General features: G+C 38.7%; 2 protein-coding genes across 4 annotated transcripts in view; one reads left to right on the top strand and one right to left on the bottom strand.

Moving 5' to 3' along the window:
• Positions 1 to 13,245, bottom strand: part of elmod1 (ELMO/CED-12 domain containing 1) — a 45,086-nt gene extending 31,841 nt beyond the window's left edge. For 2 of the 3 annotated variants that reach the window (XM_059964306.1, XM_059964305.1), the window contains exons 1-3: positions 13,119 to 13,245; positions 9,032 to 9,177; positions 6,046 to 6,074 (exon numbers count right to left, since the gene is read on the bottom strand). In XM_059964306.1, coding sequence (XP_059820289.1) covers positions 6,046 to 6,074; positions 9,032 to 9,176 — 174 coding nt within the window. In that variant the 5' untranslated portion in view covers position 9,177; positions 13,119 to 13,245. Of the gene's footprint in view, positions 1 to 6,045; positions 6,075 to 9,031; positions 9,178 to 13,118 lie in introns of those variants that run through there. The other variant, XM_059964307.1, reaches the window with a different exon arrangement.
• alkbh8 (alkB homolog 8, tRNA methyltransferase) overlaps positions 13,210 to 16,415 on the top strand; it is a 35,876-nt gene continuing 32,670 nt past the window's right edge. The window contains exons 1-2 of the mRNA XM_059964304.1: positions 13,210 to 13,443; positions 14,703 to 14,943. Of these exons, the coding sequence (XP_059820287.1) occupies positions 13,315 to 13,443; positions 14,703 to 14,943 (370 nt within the window). The 5' untranslated portion in view covers positions 13,210 to 13,314. The remainder of the gene's footprint in view (positions 13,444 to 14,702; positions 14,944 to 16,415) is intronic.

Here is a 16,415-nt window from a genome sequence, read left to right on the forward strand (position 1 = left end):
AAATAATTCTAACAGATTTGTCAGGCATGATCTCCCCTTAACAAAACCATTTTGTCATGTACTTCAATATTTCACCCTTAATAATCTTATTTACCACTGAGGTAAGTAAGACCAGTCTATAGTTTCTGTCTAAGTAACACACACAAAATGCTGTTTGAACTCAGCAGGCCAGGCAGCATCATGGGGAAAAAAAGAGTACAGCTGACGTTTCGAGTCAAGGCCCTTCATCTATCCAGCTGAAGGGTCTGGGCCTGAAATGTCGACTATACTCTTTTCCATAGATGCTGCCTGACCTGCTGAGTTCAAATAGCATTAGCAGATTTTCTGTTATTTATAGTTTCTCTTTTGCCCCTCTCTCTCTCTCCTTAAACAGCAGTGTTATATTTGTGATTTTTACAGTCCCCTAGAATCCTTGACTCCAGTGATTCTTGAAAAATCACTAGTAATGCCTTGGCAAACCATTTAGCTACCTCCTTCAGTACTCTGATATAAAGTATTGCTAGAAGATCTTTCACATACAATAAGATGGCATGAGCTGTATTTTATCGTATTATCATTAAGATGGCCTCCTCTGAGTGTAGTGTTCTAAGAATTGCACTGGAGTTTTATCCTAGATTTTTGAGCTGGTTTCTGGAGTAGAATTTGTACCCATAACCTCTTGACCCAGATTAAGAGTGCTTATAAGCGAGTCTCCTATAGCACTAAATCAGACATTTTGATCTTAAACACATCTATTTTATGTATTCTACAAGAAATTTTGCCTTGTACTTCCTGAATTGAATTTATTAGTTTGCACAAATTTGGCCTTTTTTTTTAAAAAATACTTCATGTTCTATAAATTGTTTGGTTAAATATCCTGATTGAAAATGGAGTCTTCCAAAATCTTGCCACTTTCTGAGACCATAACTGCACAGAAAAGTTTTGGAGTCCTTAACAAATAAGAATACATTTAATTACAGAGAAGCAATGAAGATTGTGCTGATCAATTTCTGTGATAAGAGGAGCAATCATTTTGGGAGAAATAAAGTGAAAAGGGATTGTATTTCTTGAACTTTCGAAGAATGAAATTGCTTGAATTTTTTTTAAGAGTAAGGTTGAGGATAAGGCATCCAAGATCATATTGAAGGATAAAGGATCAGTTATTTAACATTGATGAGGAAAATTTCTCCACATAGAAAATTGTGCTCAGATAATGGTAAGTCAGAGACCAGGAAGAAGATTGCAACATGGTGTCATGACCTTTGCTCAATGTCAGCCAAACCAAAGAACTGGTCTTTGGCTTCGTGAAGGTGGGGGTGGAGGGGAAATGCTCATGCTCCTGTCTACATCAACGGTGTTGAGGTCGAGAGGGTGGAGATCTTCAAGTTTCTCGGGATGAAGAGTACCGATAGCCTCTCCTGGTCCAACCTATAGACACTATATCCAGGAAAGCTCACCAATGCCTCTACTTCCCCGGGAGCTAAATAAATTTGGTATGTCCCCATGCACAGTTACCAACTTTTATCAATGCACCATGCAAAGCATTGGAAAGCATCCTATCTGGATGCCTGATGACTTGGTATGGCAGTTGCTCTGCTTGTGAGTGCAAGGAACTGCAGAGATTGCAGACATACCTGAGCATATCACTGAAATCAGCTTCCACACCATGTACTCTGTCTATATTTCTTGTTGCATTAGTAAAGCAGCCAGCATGATCAAAGATCCCACCTACCCTGGACATTCTCTCTTCTTGCCAAATGGAAGAGGGTAGAAGAGAAAAAAAGCCTGAAAGCACATACCACCAGGCAGAAGGACAGCTTCTACCCCACTCTCATTAGACTATTAAATTCAATAATTCCCTAGTACAATAAGATGGACTCTTCTCCTCGTGATCTACTTTGTTATGATTTTACACTTTATTGTTTACTGGCACAGCACTTTCTCAGCAGCTGTTACACTTATTTTTGCATTTTTATTGTTTTACCTTGCTCTACCTTAGTGCACTGTGTAATAAGCTGATCTATATAAATATTATGCAAGGCAAGCTCTTCACTATATCTAGGTACACATGACAATAATAAACCAATTTCAGTTCTTTGGAATTTTGTACTCAGAGGGCTGTGGATGCTCAGACTAATGACTTCTGAAGAGTAATGCTTATTTTCACATTGGAGCCGATAAGACAAGTACAGCCGTGATCTTATTGAATGAAACTATAGACTACCAGGATTAAATAAACTGCTCCTGTTTTTTTTATATACCTGTAAAATTATATTTCAGTTTATAGGCATCAAAGTCTTGTTTCTAGAAGGAAACCTTTGTATATTATAAATAGAAAGGATCTGAGAAAATTTAGAAATTTAGCAGTAATTTTAACAAAGTCACAAATTTTAACAAAATTGGTTCAATGTGCAGAAATCAAGAAAAATTGCACATAAAAAAGCATTTCAGTTGAATATTGACACCATAGAAATTAAAGTTTAAATTGCATCATTCAACTCACAGACCTCCGTTGATACCCCTGCCCCCCCACCCCATCCCTATCTATAATTTTAGTCGGGTTCTCTTTCTCTCTCTTTTCCTCCCTCATTGTAATCTGCCCCCAGCCCTACCCTTCTTTCTGTTTTATTTCCCATAATTCTCCACCTTCCCCCTAGCCCATTTCCATTCAGCCTATCACTTTCCAGCTCTCTACTTCATCCCTCCCCCCACTTCTTATCCCCCCTCGACCATCCCATGTTACTTCACTCCTGATGAAGGGTTTCAGCCCAAAACATCGTCACTACCTCCTCCCATAGATGCTGACTGGCCTGCTGAGTTCTGCCAGCATTTTGTGCTTTTATTTATTTCCAGCATCTGCAGATTCATTCGTGTTGCCTTTAAATTGCATCATTCCAATTTAACGTGGTGACCAGATGGTAATGGATTGCAAAGATGCCATGGGGGAGGGGAATTTTAAATTAAAATTTCTGTGAGTGATCGAGAACCATTAAGTTTGTAGGGACAAAAATTAATCTTTTTGTCCCCAAAATTAATCTTTTCCAATATTACACCATCTTCTGCATGCATCAGGGAAAAAGTAAAAAAATAACAAAAAGTACAGGACTCCAACATTTTTGCAAAGCTAATTTCTTTCTTGCATTTCTTTAACAATAATGACATCAGTTGTTCCAATATTCTAAGATGCAGTTCCAAGTGTAACACTAACAAAATTGACTAAACCGCATTTAAATAATCACATCTAACTGTGGTGTCAAATAATATTATACATTATTATAAAATAGTAGCACAACAATTTACAGAAAAATAAGAGGCAATGTTGGGTTTTAATTAAGGCAAGGTTAATTGAAATTGATGGTGATTTGGATAAAAACATGTCAATTTCTAGAAATAAACTATACTTGACTTTAGTTTTTAAGAAAAAGGACAAAAACCAAACACAACTTTTAAAGCTTTAATATCACAAAATTAAGACCAGTTTTAACTTGGATCCAACTATACTGCAATGAAGCAAATATTGCTGCAACTTTAGAAGTGGTGTAAGCAAGCATCGGTGTTTATAAGGTCTATCCACATTCCTGTTGAAATGGGACAAAAAAAAATACACATCGATTTGCTCATAGGTATCATGTCAACATTACACAATGATAATAACAATTAAATATCATGATTGAAATTTCCATACAATTTCATTGTTTAACATAATAATTTTTAGTCTTTAATGCAGTGTTTTCTACCCACAGATTTGTTTGTCTTTTGAAATTGTTTAAAAAATTAATTTCTAATGTTGGATTTAGCATCCAAACTCAAAGGGATGGAGCAGCAAGGTAGAGATGGGCAGAAGGAAACTAACAGAGGTGGAGCAAAGAATGCAAGGAGAATAGACAGATAAAAGGAAACAATGTTTGAACAGGAATTTTAAGCCTTTTTGGTGCTTAGTTGTAGAATGTTGCTAATGCTTGAGAATACTTTTGATAAAAAAAACACTTATCTGTTTATTTAGTTTAAGCATTCCAACTACATTGTAATACTTATAAGTGGAACCCATGGCAAGAGTAAAGGTTCTGACATTTGAGCTAATCATTTGACAAGTCTGTGATTGTAAATTGCTCATGTTTATTTTAGACTTGAAAGAAAAAGTAAAAAAAATGCATTTATATTCAGCAAAATTCAGTTAATCAGGCACGCCCAGGGTTTTGGTGCTGCCGGACTAGCAGATTATCCCAGCTACCAGATTTTATTGTACTATTAGAATTGGCACACTTTTAATTTACTTCTTCAGATTTTATGGCTTAGAATGACAAATTTTTGAATTTATTGAATTCAGTGAATTTAAAGGGAGTGTGACAAACAGGAGATATGGCAGGTTTGAGGGGAGTACAGAGAACTGGTTTAAAGGCCAGTGAACTTTAATGCCAGTGGTGAAAGATTGCATTGTAAGCACAAAGTACACTACAGATGCTGGGGTCAAAGCAACATGTACAACAAGCTGGAGGAACTCAGCAGGTCAGACAGCATCTGTGGAAATGAGCAGTCAACGTTTCGGGCCAAGACTCTTCGTCAGGACTGAAGGAGGAGGGGGCAGGGGCCCTATAAAGAAGGTTGGGGGTGGGGTGGGAAGGAGAAGGCTGGTAGGTGCCAGGTGAAAAACCAGTAAGAGGAAAGATCAAGGGGTGGGGGAGGCAATGCAGGGAAGGGATAGGCAGAAAAGGTGAAGGAGGAATGTAAGGGGAAAGCACTATGTGTAGTAGAAGAAGGCAGAATCATGAGAGAGGTGAAAGGCAGCTGGAGGAGGAGGCAGAGTGAAACTGGAATGGGGGAAGGGAGAGGGAGGGAATTACCAGAAGTTGGAGAATTCAATGTTCATCCCAAGGGGCTGGAGACTACCCAGACGGTATGTGAGGTGTTGCTCCTCCAATCTGAGTTTGGCTTCATCATGGCAGTAGAGGAGGCCATGTATGGACATATCCAAATGGGCACGGGAAGTAGAGTTGAAGTGGGTGGCAACTGGGAGATCCTGTCTGTTGTGGCGGACAGAATGGAAGTGTTCGACGAAGCGGTCCCCCAATCTGCGTTGGGTCTCGCCAATGAAGAAGAGGCCACACCGGGTGCACCGGATACAATAGATTACCCCAACAGACTCACAAGTGTTGCCTCACCTGGAAGGACTGTTTGGGGCCCTGAATGGTGGTAAGAGAGGAGGTATAGGGACAGGTGTAGCAATTATGCTTGCAGGGTACCAGGTGGGAGATCTGTGGGGAGGGACGTGTGGACCAGGGAGTCAAGGAGGTAACGCTCCCTGCGGAAAGCGGAGAGGGGTAGAGAGGGAAAGATATGCTTAGTGGTGGAGTCCTGTTGAAGGTGGTGGAAGTTGCCGAGGATAATATGCTGGATCCGGAGGCTGGTGGGGTGGTAGGTGAGGACAAGAGGGAACTCGATCCCTGCTGTGGTGATGGGAGGATGGGGTGAGGGCCGAAGTGCAGGAAATGGAGGAGACGCAGGTGAGGGCATCATTGATGACGGCAGAAGGGAAACCACAATCCTTAAAGTGGACACGAGATGTCCTGGAGCAGAAAGCCTCATCCTGGGAGCAGATGTGGCGGAGACATTGGAACTGGGAATAAGGAATAGCATTTTTGCATTTGGCAGGGTGGGAAGAGGTATAGTAGAGGTAGTTATGAGAGTCAGTGGGTTTATAGAAGATGTCAGTGGACAGTCTGTCTCCAGAGATGGAGACCGAGAGATCAAGAAAGGGGAGAGAAGTGTCTGAGATGGACCAAGTAAATTGAGGGCTGGGTGGAAGTTAGAGGCAAAGTCGATGAAACTGATGAGTGCAGGAAGCAGTTACTGATCCAAAATTAGTCACATTATAGTAATACAAAATCTAGCATTCATATGGTTTGGGAGATCTGGACTGTGGCATTATGAAACAGTTTTACACTTAGTAATATTAGCACTGTCACAGATTAATTGTTTTGGCCTTATTTATCAAAAAAGATTCATGTCCATACTGTTTATACCTTGCTAATAATTATGAAAACAATTTCAATTAAGTATTCTACTTACTTCATTTCTGGAGGACTTCAATGATGATTCTGGCAAAAAAATACAGACATCAAATTATTCTATTGTGCAATCAAGGAAATTTAATAGTTCACAATAAGCTTGGAATAGTAAATACAAAGCATTGCACTGGGCTTAAAATGACTTACTTTGTTATTACTGATCAACAATCTTAATGCAATTTGAGTCTTTAACAGTAGAGTTACACTTTCAGAATGCAATAAAGCAGTCAATCAATCAAATAATGTTTTCCCTGTTAACACCAGGTAAATTGACAAAGTACATTACCATTTATATTTTAGGAGAATGTAAAAAAACCTTATATTCAGTAAGATTTGTAAAGGAAAATGCTGTTATTTATGCCTTGCACTTCAAAACTATTAATAAATATCTTCTAATGATCACTCTGAGATATAAATGGCACTATTTCTACACTCCCCAACTCAGTCAAATTTCAATCTGCTGTAATCGCTAAGCTCCAAGACCTGGGCCTCAATACCTTCTTGTGCAATTGGATCCTTGATTTCCTCACGTGTAAAGCCCATTCAGTTTGGCTGGGCAATAACATCTCCTCCACGATCACCAGTGATGTGTGCTTAGTCCCCTGCTTTACTCACTTCACGCCTATGACAGGGTGGCTAAGCACAGCCCCAACACCATATTCAAGTTTGCTGATGACACCACTATTGTGGGCTGTATCAAAGATGGTGATGAATCAGTGTACGGGAGGGAGATTGAAAATTTGGCTGAGTAGTGTCATAACAACGACCTCTCAGTCAATGTCAGCAAGACCAAGGAAATGGTTGTAGACTTCAAGAGAGGAAAACCAGAGATCCACGGGTTAGTCCTTATTGGAGGTTCAGAGGTGGAGAGGGTTAGAAACCAAATTCCTGGATGTCACTATTTCAGAGGACCTGTCCTGGACCCAGCATGTAAGTGCAATTATGAAGAAAGCACGACAGTGCCTTTACTTCCTTTGGAGTCTGCAGGAATTCAGCATGACATCAAGAACGTGCACAAATTTCTACAGAGGTGGAGAGTGTATTAACTGGCATCGCAGCCTAGTATGGAAACACCAATGCCTTTGAATGGAAAATTCCTACAAAAGGTGATGGATTCAGCTCAGTACATCACAGATAAAGCCCTCCCAACCACTGAGCACATCTACGTGAAACATTGCCATAGAAAAGCAGCATCCATCATCAGAGATTGTCACTACCCAGGCCATGTCCATTTCTTGCTGTTGCCATCAGGTACAGAGCCTCAGGACTCACACCACCAGGTTCAAGAACAGTTATTACCCCTCAACCATCAGGCTCTTGAACAAAAGGGGCCAACTATATTCACTTCCCACAACCAATGATTTCACTTTAAAGACTCTTCATGTTATTATTTCATGTTCCCATTATTTATCACTATTTATTTATATCTGCATTTGCACAGTTTGTTGTCTTCTGCACTCTACCTGATCTTTCATTGATCCTGTTGTAGTTACTATTCTAGATTTGGCTGCAGGAAAATAAATCTCAGTGTGGTATGTGGTGACATATGTGTACTCTGACAATAATATTTACTTTGAATATTTTCTTCTGGATCAAGATTATCATTGGACCTCCTTTGACAGACAAACAAGAGAAAACAATTTTTTTAACATACAGATTTCTTTTTAAAATAAGGCGCTATTAATAATAGTAATGTCATTGTAAGCTTTATGGGTAATCCCTATAATTGATGTAAAGTGCATTCTTAAATTAATTTTTATGGACAACATCTGGACAGTTGTTTTAAACCTTCTACAAATCTTTCATTGAAGGAACTAGGCTCCTTGACTTTCTGACCAGAACTGTGCAATCTGTCATCAACCGGCCCTGGTCAACAATTGGGGATCTATTTTTACTGATATTTCAATAATCCATAAATTGAAAGCAGATAGATTAATGAAATTGTTCATTACTCCCAACCTATTGATCCATTTTCATTAACATAGCTTAATCTTTTTAAATATGCTTAAATTACAGTGTAATTGCTATTTTGGCCATTTTAAAGTTTATTAATTGTTCATTATAAAACTATTTTCTTCTTTTTTTAAAAAAACACACTGAATGTTTCTGAATGTTCTTCACATCTAAGGGAAGGAATACAATACAATCAGATGTGGCAATTTAAGATGATGGGCCCAGGCTGGATTTTGCCAATTACATGATAACTGAAATAATGTTTCTCCACAGTATTTTGTTGGTTACCATCATTGCAAATGCTTAATTTGTAATAGATAGATAGCTTTATCATAACATTTTTACAATGTTAAGGAAATGTCAAAAGGACAAATTATCCCTCCTCAAAATATGGCACATAATTTTGTCAGTGCCAAACAATCTTTCTAAGAAGCAGCTTGTGGACCTTGAAATAAGAAATCAGATGGGACTGCTTAAGTACACCAGCACTTAGAAGGAAAGAAGTCAAATCTGTAGGCAAGGACAAGTGGCACTTTTAAAAGTTTGAAAACCAATCACAAATTTGCACGAAAATGTGTACCAAGCCCACATCTAGTTTCCTCTACCTACAGTTGAATATCCTCATTTATGCAGACAATAGTCACCTTCCAACTTGTTTCAGCATATTCGTTGGATCTATAGATTAGAATTTCTATTAGTTATACAGAAGCATGTAACATCCAATCTAGAACAAATTATCTTAAAATATATATTAGATCACCACAGAATACTTCATATTTAAAAGCTAGTTTAAATAAAATAATGAATAGGGTTCAAATGGATAAGATGGATAATTTCAGTATTGAAATGAGAGTCCTCTTTTGGCGGTAGGCAACAGCACTTTTAACTTTCTCTGCATTGTAAAACGGTGCAGGACAAGTTCAAAAATGCTTTTCAAAACAAATATCTGAAATTGAATTGCATCTCTTTCCTCAGTTGAAAAAGGTATCAGACACAAGAGTTTTATATTTTTAAAAAAATGGTGTGTAGCTTACCTATTTTCAGTGTTCTTTGAGCTCCAGGCTTTCTGCTGTAGCAGATTCTCTGCAACTCACATTTTCCAGTTATTTTTCTCAAGGCAAACTTGAGAAAACGCCATAGACATGTACAGTAAAAGTACCAACACAATTGGACCAACATCCTGCAGTCAAACAGTAAAAACTGAGAGATTGGACCAAGCCAAGAAACATTTATTATCAAGAACCTATTAACTAATATTTAAGAACTTATAACTATATTGAAAATGTATTTTGAATTTTACTAGTAATATTAAATGAATATATTTTAGTAAATGTCAGTTTTTTTGTAAGAATGTATATATTCTTATACTTCTGTGTTTGAACTTTACACAATCCTTTCAGCCAATTTTTTGCTCTTCTCTTTCTGTATTATCAGAAGCTTAAATGGCATGTCCCACTTCCCAACTCATCTTTGAGACCCTGGAGGTCTCATTATGTAGCTTCCCAACTGCAACCAAGTTGCTCGCCATACACTATTTCATGCCGATGACCACATATAAACCTTACATAAAAAGGAATAAGGGCATATGTGTAAGGACAATGAAAAAAACATTAATTTTAATATCACATTTATTTTCTCTCTGCAAAACCAGAAGACTCTACTCTAACTCTTGGAGCTTTTGACAACTCTTAGCCACAATTGTAAACTTACTTTACACAGTTCAAACCAAAACACTTTTTCAAACAAACTTTTTGAGGTTTAAACATTTGCCAGAGTCTGTATATCAAATTTGAAGGAATTATTGCCAATACAGTCAATACCTTCAATTATCCAATAGGCTCTTGTCAAGTACTTCTGAAATTATCATTCTTTGACGATACCCCGTTTTCTACACCAAATTATAGATTTACAGAGTTACTGGACCCACTGTGTATCTGCCCCTTTGACAGAGCCATCCCTTACAAGCATTCCCACATCACATCCCAGTCTTCAAGTTACCTACCAATAGCCACATTACACAACTGGCCTCACTGTCTTTTGATTAGGGAGATGGAGAAAAAAAACCCAAGTTCTTACTCTTTTCAGTTATTTAGTAATCCTTACTGAAATTCATCTCAAAGCTGAACAGCAATAGGATTTGGGTCAACTTTGATGCCAATTTAACTAATTAACCTGAGGACACTCAAAAGGTCAGTTTGGATAAGGAACTGGGAACTCAAATGCTTGCAGCTGTATCACTTCTTCAGCACAGAGGAAATGGGACAGGAATACAATTGAGGAGGAAAACATACCAATTACTAATTGCAGCAATAATTCTCTGCTCATTCTGCAAGTTCAATCATCACAAGAAATACATCATAGAAACTCAGCAAGATATATAGCCTTTTCAGCCAATTTCACTACTCATAGTTGATCTGTGATCTAATTTAACAAAGTCACCTTTTCTGCACAGCTTTCAATTGTGACCTAAGAGGTCACAGACGATTTGCTACTTTTTAAGATTTTCTACCTTTATCTTATCTACAGCTCCTGCTAGTTATTTTGAATGGACATCCAACATCTTACTTGCATGGAAGTTAATCTGACCAGACTTGAGAATTAAGAATCAGCGTAGCTACTTTGTTTTTTTTCCCTTTTGAATATCACAGTGAACTCAGACTACTATAATTTTTCACAAAGAATTAGGCTGTTTATAATGTTTTCCCAAATGCAAGATTAAAGTCACATTTACTTTACACATTATATGACATACATCTGTGGATTGATGTCTTTGTACATTTGCTAGTAGATTTCTTTTGACATTCAAATTTTCAATTAAATATGATTGCATCCCAGTGTGTGGAACCACTTGATTAGTAAAGGATACCTTAAGATTGAAAAAGCCATATATATATATATATATATATATAAAACTTTTTTCTCATCCTATCATGTCTCTTACAAAACGAATGATTTTCTTTGTTTTGTTGACTCAAGCATTCTCCATAGAGAATCCAAGACAATTTTTTCCTGAAGTTTTCACTTCAGCTCAAGAGGGGTTTCCCTTTCATAGCAATATTTCAGCCTTATTTATGAGCATCAATTAGCACAGACATGACCACCACCAAGTGAGCTAACTAATTCAGAGCCTATTTTCTGCAATGAATTTAGACTTCTTGGAAATGGATCAAGACCATTGAAATAAACACACTTATAATTCAGTGATGAGAATCTGATTCCAATAACAGACACAGGATGGACTGTAACATACAGTAAATTTAAAAACAAAACAGCACTATTTTTAAACTTTCAGTCCATTTTCAGCAAGTTTTCTTTTAAAAATAGGTGCACTTATACAATTGCTAATACAAGTATTGCTCAAAATTGAAAGAACTGATAAGACAACATTTGTCTCCTTTATTGTCATGGGAGAATGTATGAATTTATTTGTACAAGTTGACATTTGTGTATATGTTTATTTTGGTTGAAATGACATTGGGATACCACATGGTTGGGAAAAGCACAACAATGAGAGAAGAGATTCTAAAGATTAGCTTTATTTGTCACACATAGATTGAAACCTACAATGAAAAGTATTGTTTTGCATCAATGAACAACAGCCCAAAGGTGTCTGGGCAGCCTGCCAATGTCCTCATGCCTCTTGCACTGATATTGCTTGCCCAAAACTTACTAACTCTAACACACAAGTCTTATGAATGTGGGAGGAAAATCAGAGCACTTGGAGGAAACCCACATGGTCATGGGGAGAAGGACAAACACCTTACAGACAGCGGTGGGAACTGAACCTTGATCACTAGTGCTGTAAAGCACTGTACCAACCGTTATGATACCATGCTGCCCTTGCATATTTATTCTGTAAGCGTACAAATTCTAAAACAGCACGTATAAAATGCTAATTAGCACAGTTGCAGATGTGTGTATAACTAGTATTTCAACTAAATAATTATTATTTCAGAGGAATAACTACCGCACTTTCTTGGGATTTTGAATGAGTTAGGTAAGTTAATACCAATTTTGAGAAATGAGCAGGCTTTACTCTTCAGCTTTTCCTTGACTCTGATTCTGAAATATTTTATAAAGGAATGCTGAAACCATGTTGTTCACATCGCTGCAGCTTCAATGAAGGCAACCCGAGCTCTTAATTAAAATGGCCTTAACACTACCTCACAGCTCTCAGCTTCAATCTTGACGCATCGTATTAATTTAACAATTATATCACCCAAAAGCATATCAACAGTAATATTATGCTTGGTTTACAATGAATTAAATGAAACGGCCTTAAACTCATGCAATTATGTCCAATACGCACCCTAAATGACACGGGAGTAACTAAACGTGACAATATTGAGGCAGTGACACTATTCATCTTAAATGATCAAAAATACCTGAATTACAGATTCAGTTTTATTTCCAGGGCGATAGGCGGTACAAAAATCCTGTACGCCTAGTCGTCAAGGTTTTAAAAATTAAATAAATCTATAGAAAATATAGCTTCATACAGCACTTTCAAAGAACAATCGAATTATATGTCGCAGACCGTATAACCGGCATATTTTTCTTCGATGCCTATGTATCAATTCCGATAATTTTTTAAAAAAATACGGTAAATTGCAATCGGCAGGCTGACCCCTCCCCCACTGGACACAATGATGCGGTTACTGCCTGGACCACGTTAAATGATGCTGTCCGGTGCTGCGTCCGACTCCATTAGCTGCATCTCGCTGAAGAATCGGGGAGGGGAGGCACGTACACTAGGGGTGTGGGGGAGTGGCCGCAGAATGTTTCTGCAGTCAGCCTGGGAGAGGAATGTTCATATTAAATTCAAATGTTTGAATCAACTTGCCAATCTTTCAATAAAATCCAGGAATGACGGATGAGATGGGTTCATACACCGGACGCCGCAGGAGGGGATTGGATCTCTGCACGGTGCAGTGGGGAAATAAACAACCGACCACCCCTCATTTTGTCTCCAGGGTTCAGCCGCACTCGGGGGCAAGATTCCGCACACCCGCAGGTGTTTGGACTGCGCTGAGGTCCGGGGGAAGATGCAGGTCACCCGCCTCCAGCTTTCCCCTCTCTCCTTCTCTTCTCTTCCCCTCCCCACGGCGGACCCTCACCCACCTTCACAGACGGAGCCTCCGCCAGCGGGCTCGGGCGTTCGCCACTACTTCAGTCAGCCGGCGAGTGACGCTGTTACCATGGCAGAGGCTGCGACGGAAGTACAGGCGAAGAGCACCGGAAATGGGGAACGGCGACTCTGTGTCCGTCAGTGCGGGTACCGAGCAAGCACTGAGGGTGGGCCGGTGACTGCATTGACATGGCAGCCCTCAGCCACGGAAACGTCAAGTTATCCAAAGGGCAGAAGAAATTACTGAGGAAACAAGTGAGAGCGCAACATGTTCTCTTGAGGCACGACGGTATTGCAACCGTGTCGGGTCCGACTGAAGTAAGTTTATTTCTTCTGCTGGTGGTCTTCGGAAACTTTCTGATACTTAAAGCATCCAATCGAAAATAGTTGGAGGGTTGGGATAGTGATTAACGTGTGTGCAATGTTGCCGATCTCTGCCCTTTCCTGAAAGTTGAGTGTCATCTGCGACTTTAACTGTTCTGAATCCTAATTATTAATATGGGTTAAGAATAAAAGGCGATTCACATCCACGCTGAACTCTAAAAGTTCCTTCCGCGAAACTAGCTGATTAATAGCTACCACTTCATTCTTTTAGGCTGCTTAAGTTAAAGTTATACTGGCTTCCACTGTTCCTCTTAGGTTGTGTGGCCACGTAGTAACGGAGATGTTCCTGCGCACATTCCCTTTGTGGTCACGCAGTTTGAACTTTCTTCTATATAATGTTAATGTAAATTTAAAATTTCTGTTAATATAATTGAAATAACCTGTAATTGTAATAATGAATATAATCCATACATTTAATAAATAATAAATTTACTACAATCTTTGCTTTTAAACATTTTAGAGCTTCAATGTATTTACCTTGTCAGTGTTTAAAGTTATAATACTTATAAATTGTAACAATAAACGGAACGGAAGCTGGTAGTTCATTGTTAATAAACTGCTGGACCGCTGAACGCCAACACCATCTAGTCAAAACGTTTTATTTTTGCCACTGTACCTGTTAGTTTTTTTTTTGACTGCAGACATTGGTTACTTACGCTGTGTGTTGTAGTTTGTGCATATTATTAAAAAAAAACATTTAAAGTCCCGCAGTTTTCAGGCCATGTAAAAAGAAAAATTCTGCTCAGAGCAATGTCCACATAGCAGTAAAAAATAAATTAAAAGGAACTTTGCTGCTGTAACTTCATAATCCCCATTTCCTTCATTCCCTACATCCCTGTTTTTGATCTTTGACTATTCATCCGTCTCACTTACCGATTTACCTTCTATTTATTTTACTATACAAGTCCTCATACCTGGTTTTGATGATTAAATGATGTTTTTTTTGGGAAAATAATGAGGTAATAATTTGTAGTATTCTGCAGCAAATTATAAATACGCAATTCTAATTTATAGCCTATGGTAAACAATTATGGGCCTACCCTTGCAGTTTTTGTAGGATAGCAAAAGTTTAATTCAATGGTCATGTTGTTGGAAAAATTGTCTTAATTTTAAATTGGTCTATAATTTTTCTCATTTAAATTGTTTTGCTTGAAATGTGTGGATTTTTTTATCACTGGTGTTATATCCTTTAGCACTTGGTCATAGCCAATGGTGGTTTGGGCAATGGTGTCAGTCGCCAGCAACTACTTGAAGTACTACAGGTGTTTGGGACAGTGGAAACCCTGTTGATGTCTCCTAATAAACCACATGCATTGGCAACATATAGTACAATTCAAGAAGCCAAGAAGGCTCATGATCATCTTAATGGACAAGTCTTGAAGACTGATGGAAGTACCCAACCTATTACTCTGTATGTGAATTTTGTAGAGAAAGGCAAGTTCATTTCCATTTTACGATCTTGAGTGTTGACATTTTTAAAGGTAAATCATTTTAGTTTCCTTATAAGATCATGAGACACGAGAGCAGAAGTAAGCCATTTGGCCTTCAAGTCTGCTCTAACATTCCTTCATGGCTGATTCAGAAATCACCATAAACCCATTCTGCTGTCTTCTCCCCATATTCTTTGACTCCTATCAACCTCCGCTGCAGATCAAAATATCAAAATCAAGAACCTATCAACCTCTGCTGTAGATATACCCAATGACTTGTCCTCCACAGCTGTATGTGGTAATGAATTCCACAGATTCATCGCCCGCTAGCTAAATAAATTCCTCCTTGCCTCTGTTCTGAATGGACGTTCCTCTGTTCTGAGGCCTTCCCTCACTATAGGAAACCACCTCTCCATATCCACTTTATCTAGGCCTTTCAATATTCGATAGGTTTCAATGAGATTACTACCCCTCTCCCCCAATTCTAAACAGGATCAGAGTCATCAAACACTCCTCATACATTAATTCTTTCCTTTCTGGGGTCACTCTTGTGAAACTTCTCTGGACCCCCTCCATGCCAGCACATCCTTTCTTAGATAAGGGGCCCAAAACTGCTCAGGATTCTCCAAGTGCGGTTATATTCTTGTTTTTATATTCTAGTCCTTTCAAAATGAATGCTAATTTTGCGATTGCCTTCCTTGCCACCGGCTGAACCTGCAAATTAAACTTTAGGGAATCCTGTACGAGGACTCCAAAGCTCCTTTGCACCTCTGATAGTTGAATTTCCTCCCCGTTTAGAAAGTAGTCCAGTGAGGTGTTTGGTCATTGTTCAACTCGCTGCTCGGTAAGGTTTACTCGGCTTTGCGCTGAAGTGAGGCTGTGGTCTGTGACTAACAAGCTCAAGGACCAGCTGCAGTGATGATTGGCTTTGCGGCTGTGAACTTAAGTTCTGAATGTTATTCGCTTACTTTTTCAAAGTACACTTATTATCAAAGCATGTATACATTATACAACTTAGAGATTCATCTCCTTACAGGCAGCCACAAAACAAAGAAATCCAAAGAGAACACCCCCCCCCAAAAAAAAAACCAAGCACCCTATGTACCGAGAGGAAAAAAAACAAATTGTGCAAATGATAAGAGTAAGCAAATAGCATTCAGAACTAAAGCAAGTCCACAGACACGAAACCTGGAGCACCTGGAGCAGGCCACATCTCAGTCTCAGTTCTGCGCAGAGCCAAATAATGTCACGGAGCAGCGAGCAGAGCCAGCCCGATCCTTGCCTGTAGCCTGTGCGTCTGCATGATTTGTTCTTTTGTTTTGCACAGGGTGTTTGACAAACTTTTTGTGCATTCTGTTGGGTTTCTTTGTCTCCTTACAGGCAACCACAAAACATCAAGGTTGCATACAGTATACACACTTTGATAAAGAATATACTTCGAAGTGCATGACCATGCACTTCCCTACACTGCATTCC

Source organism: Hypanus sabinus, chromosome 3 (assembly GCF_030144855.1).
Source record: "Hypanus sabinus isolate sHypSab1 chromosome 3, sHypSab1.hap1, whole genome shotgun sequence".
In the NCBI taxonomy this organism is placed as follows: domain Eukaryota; kingdom Metazoa; phylum Chordata; class Chondrichthyes; order Myliobatiformes; family Dasyatidae; genus Hypanus; species Hypanus sabinus.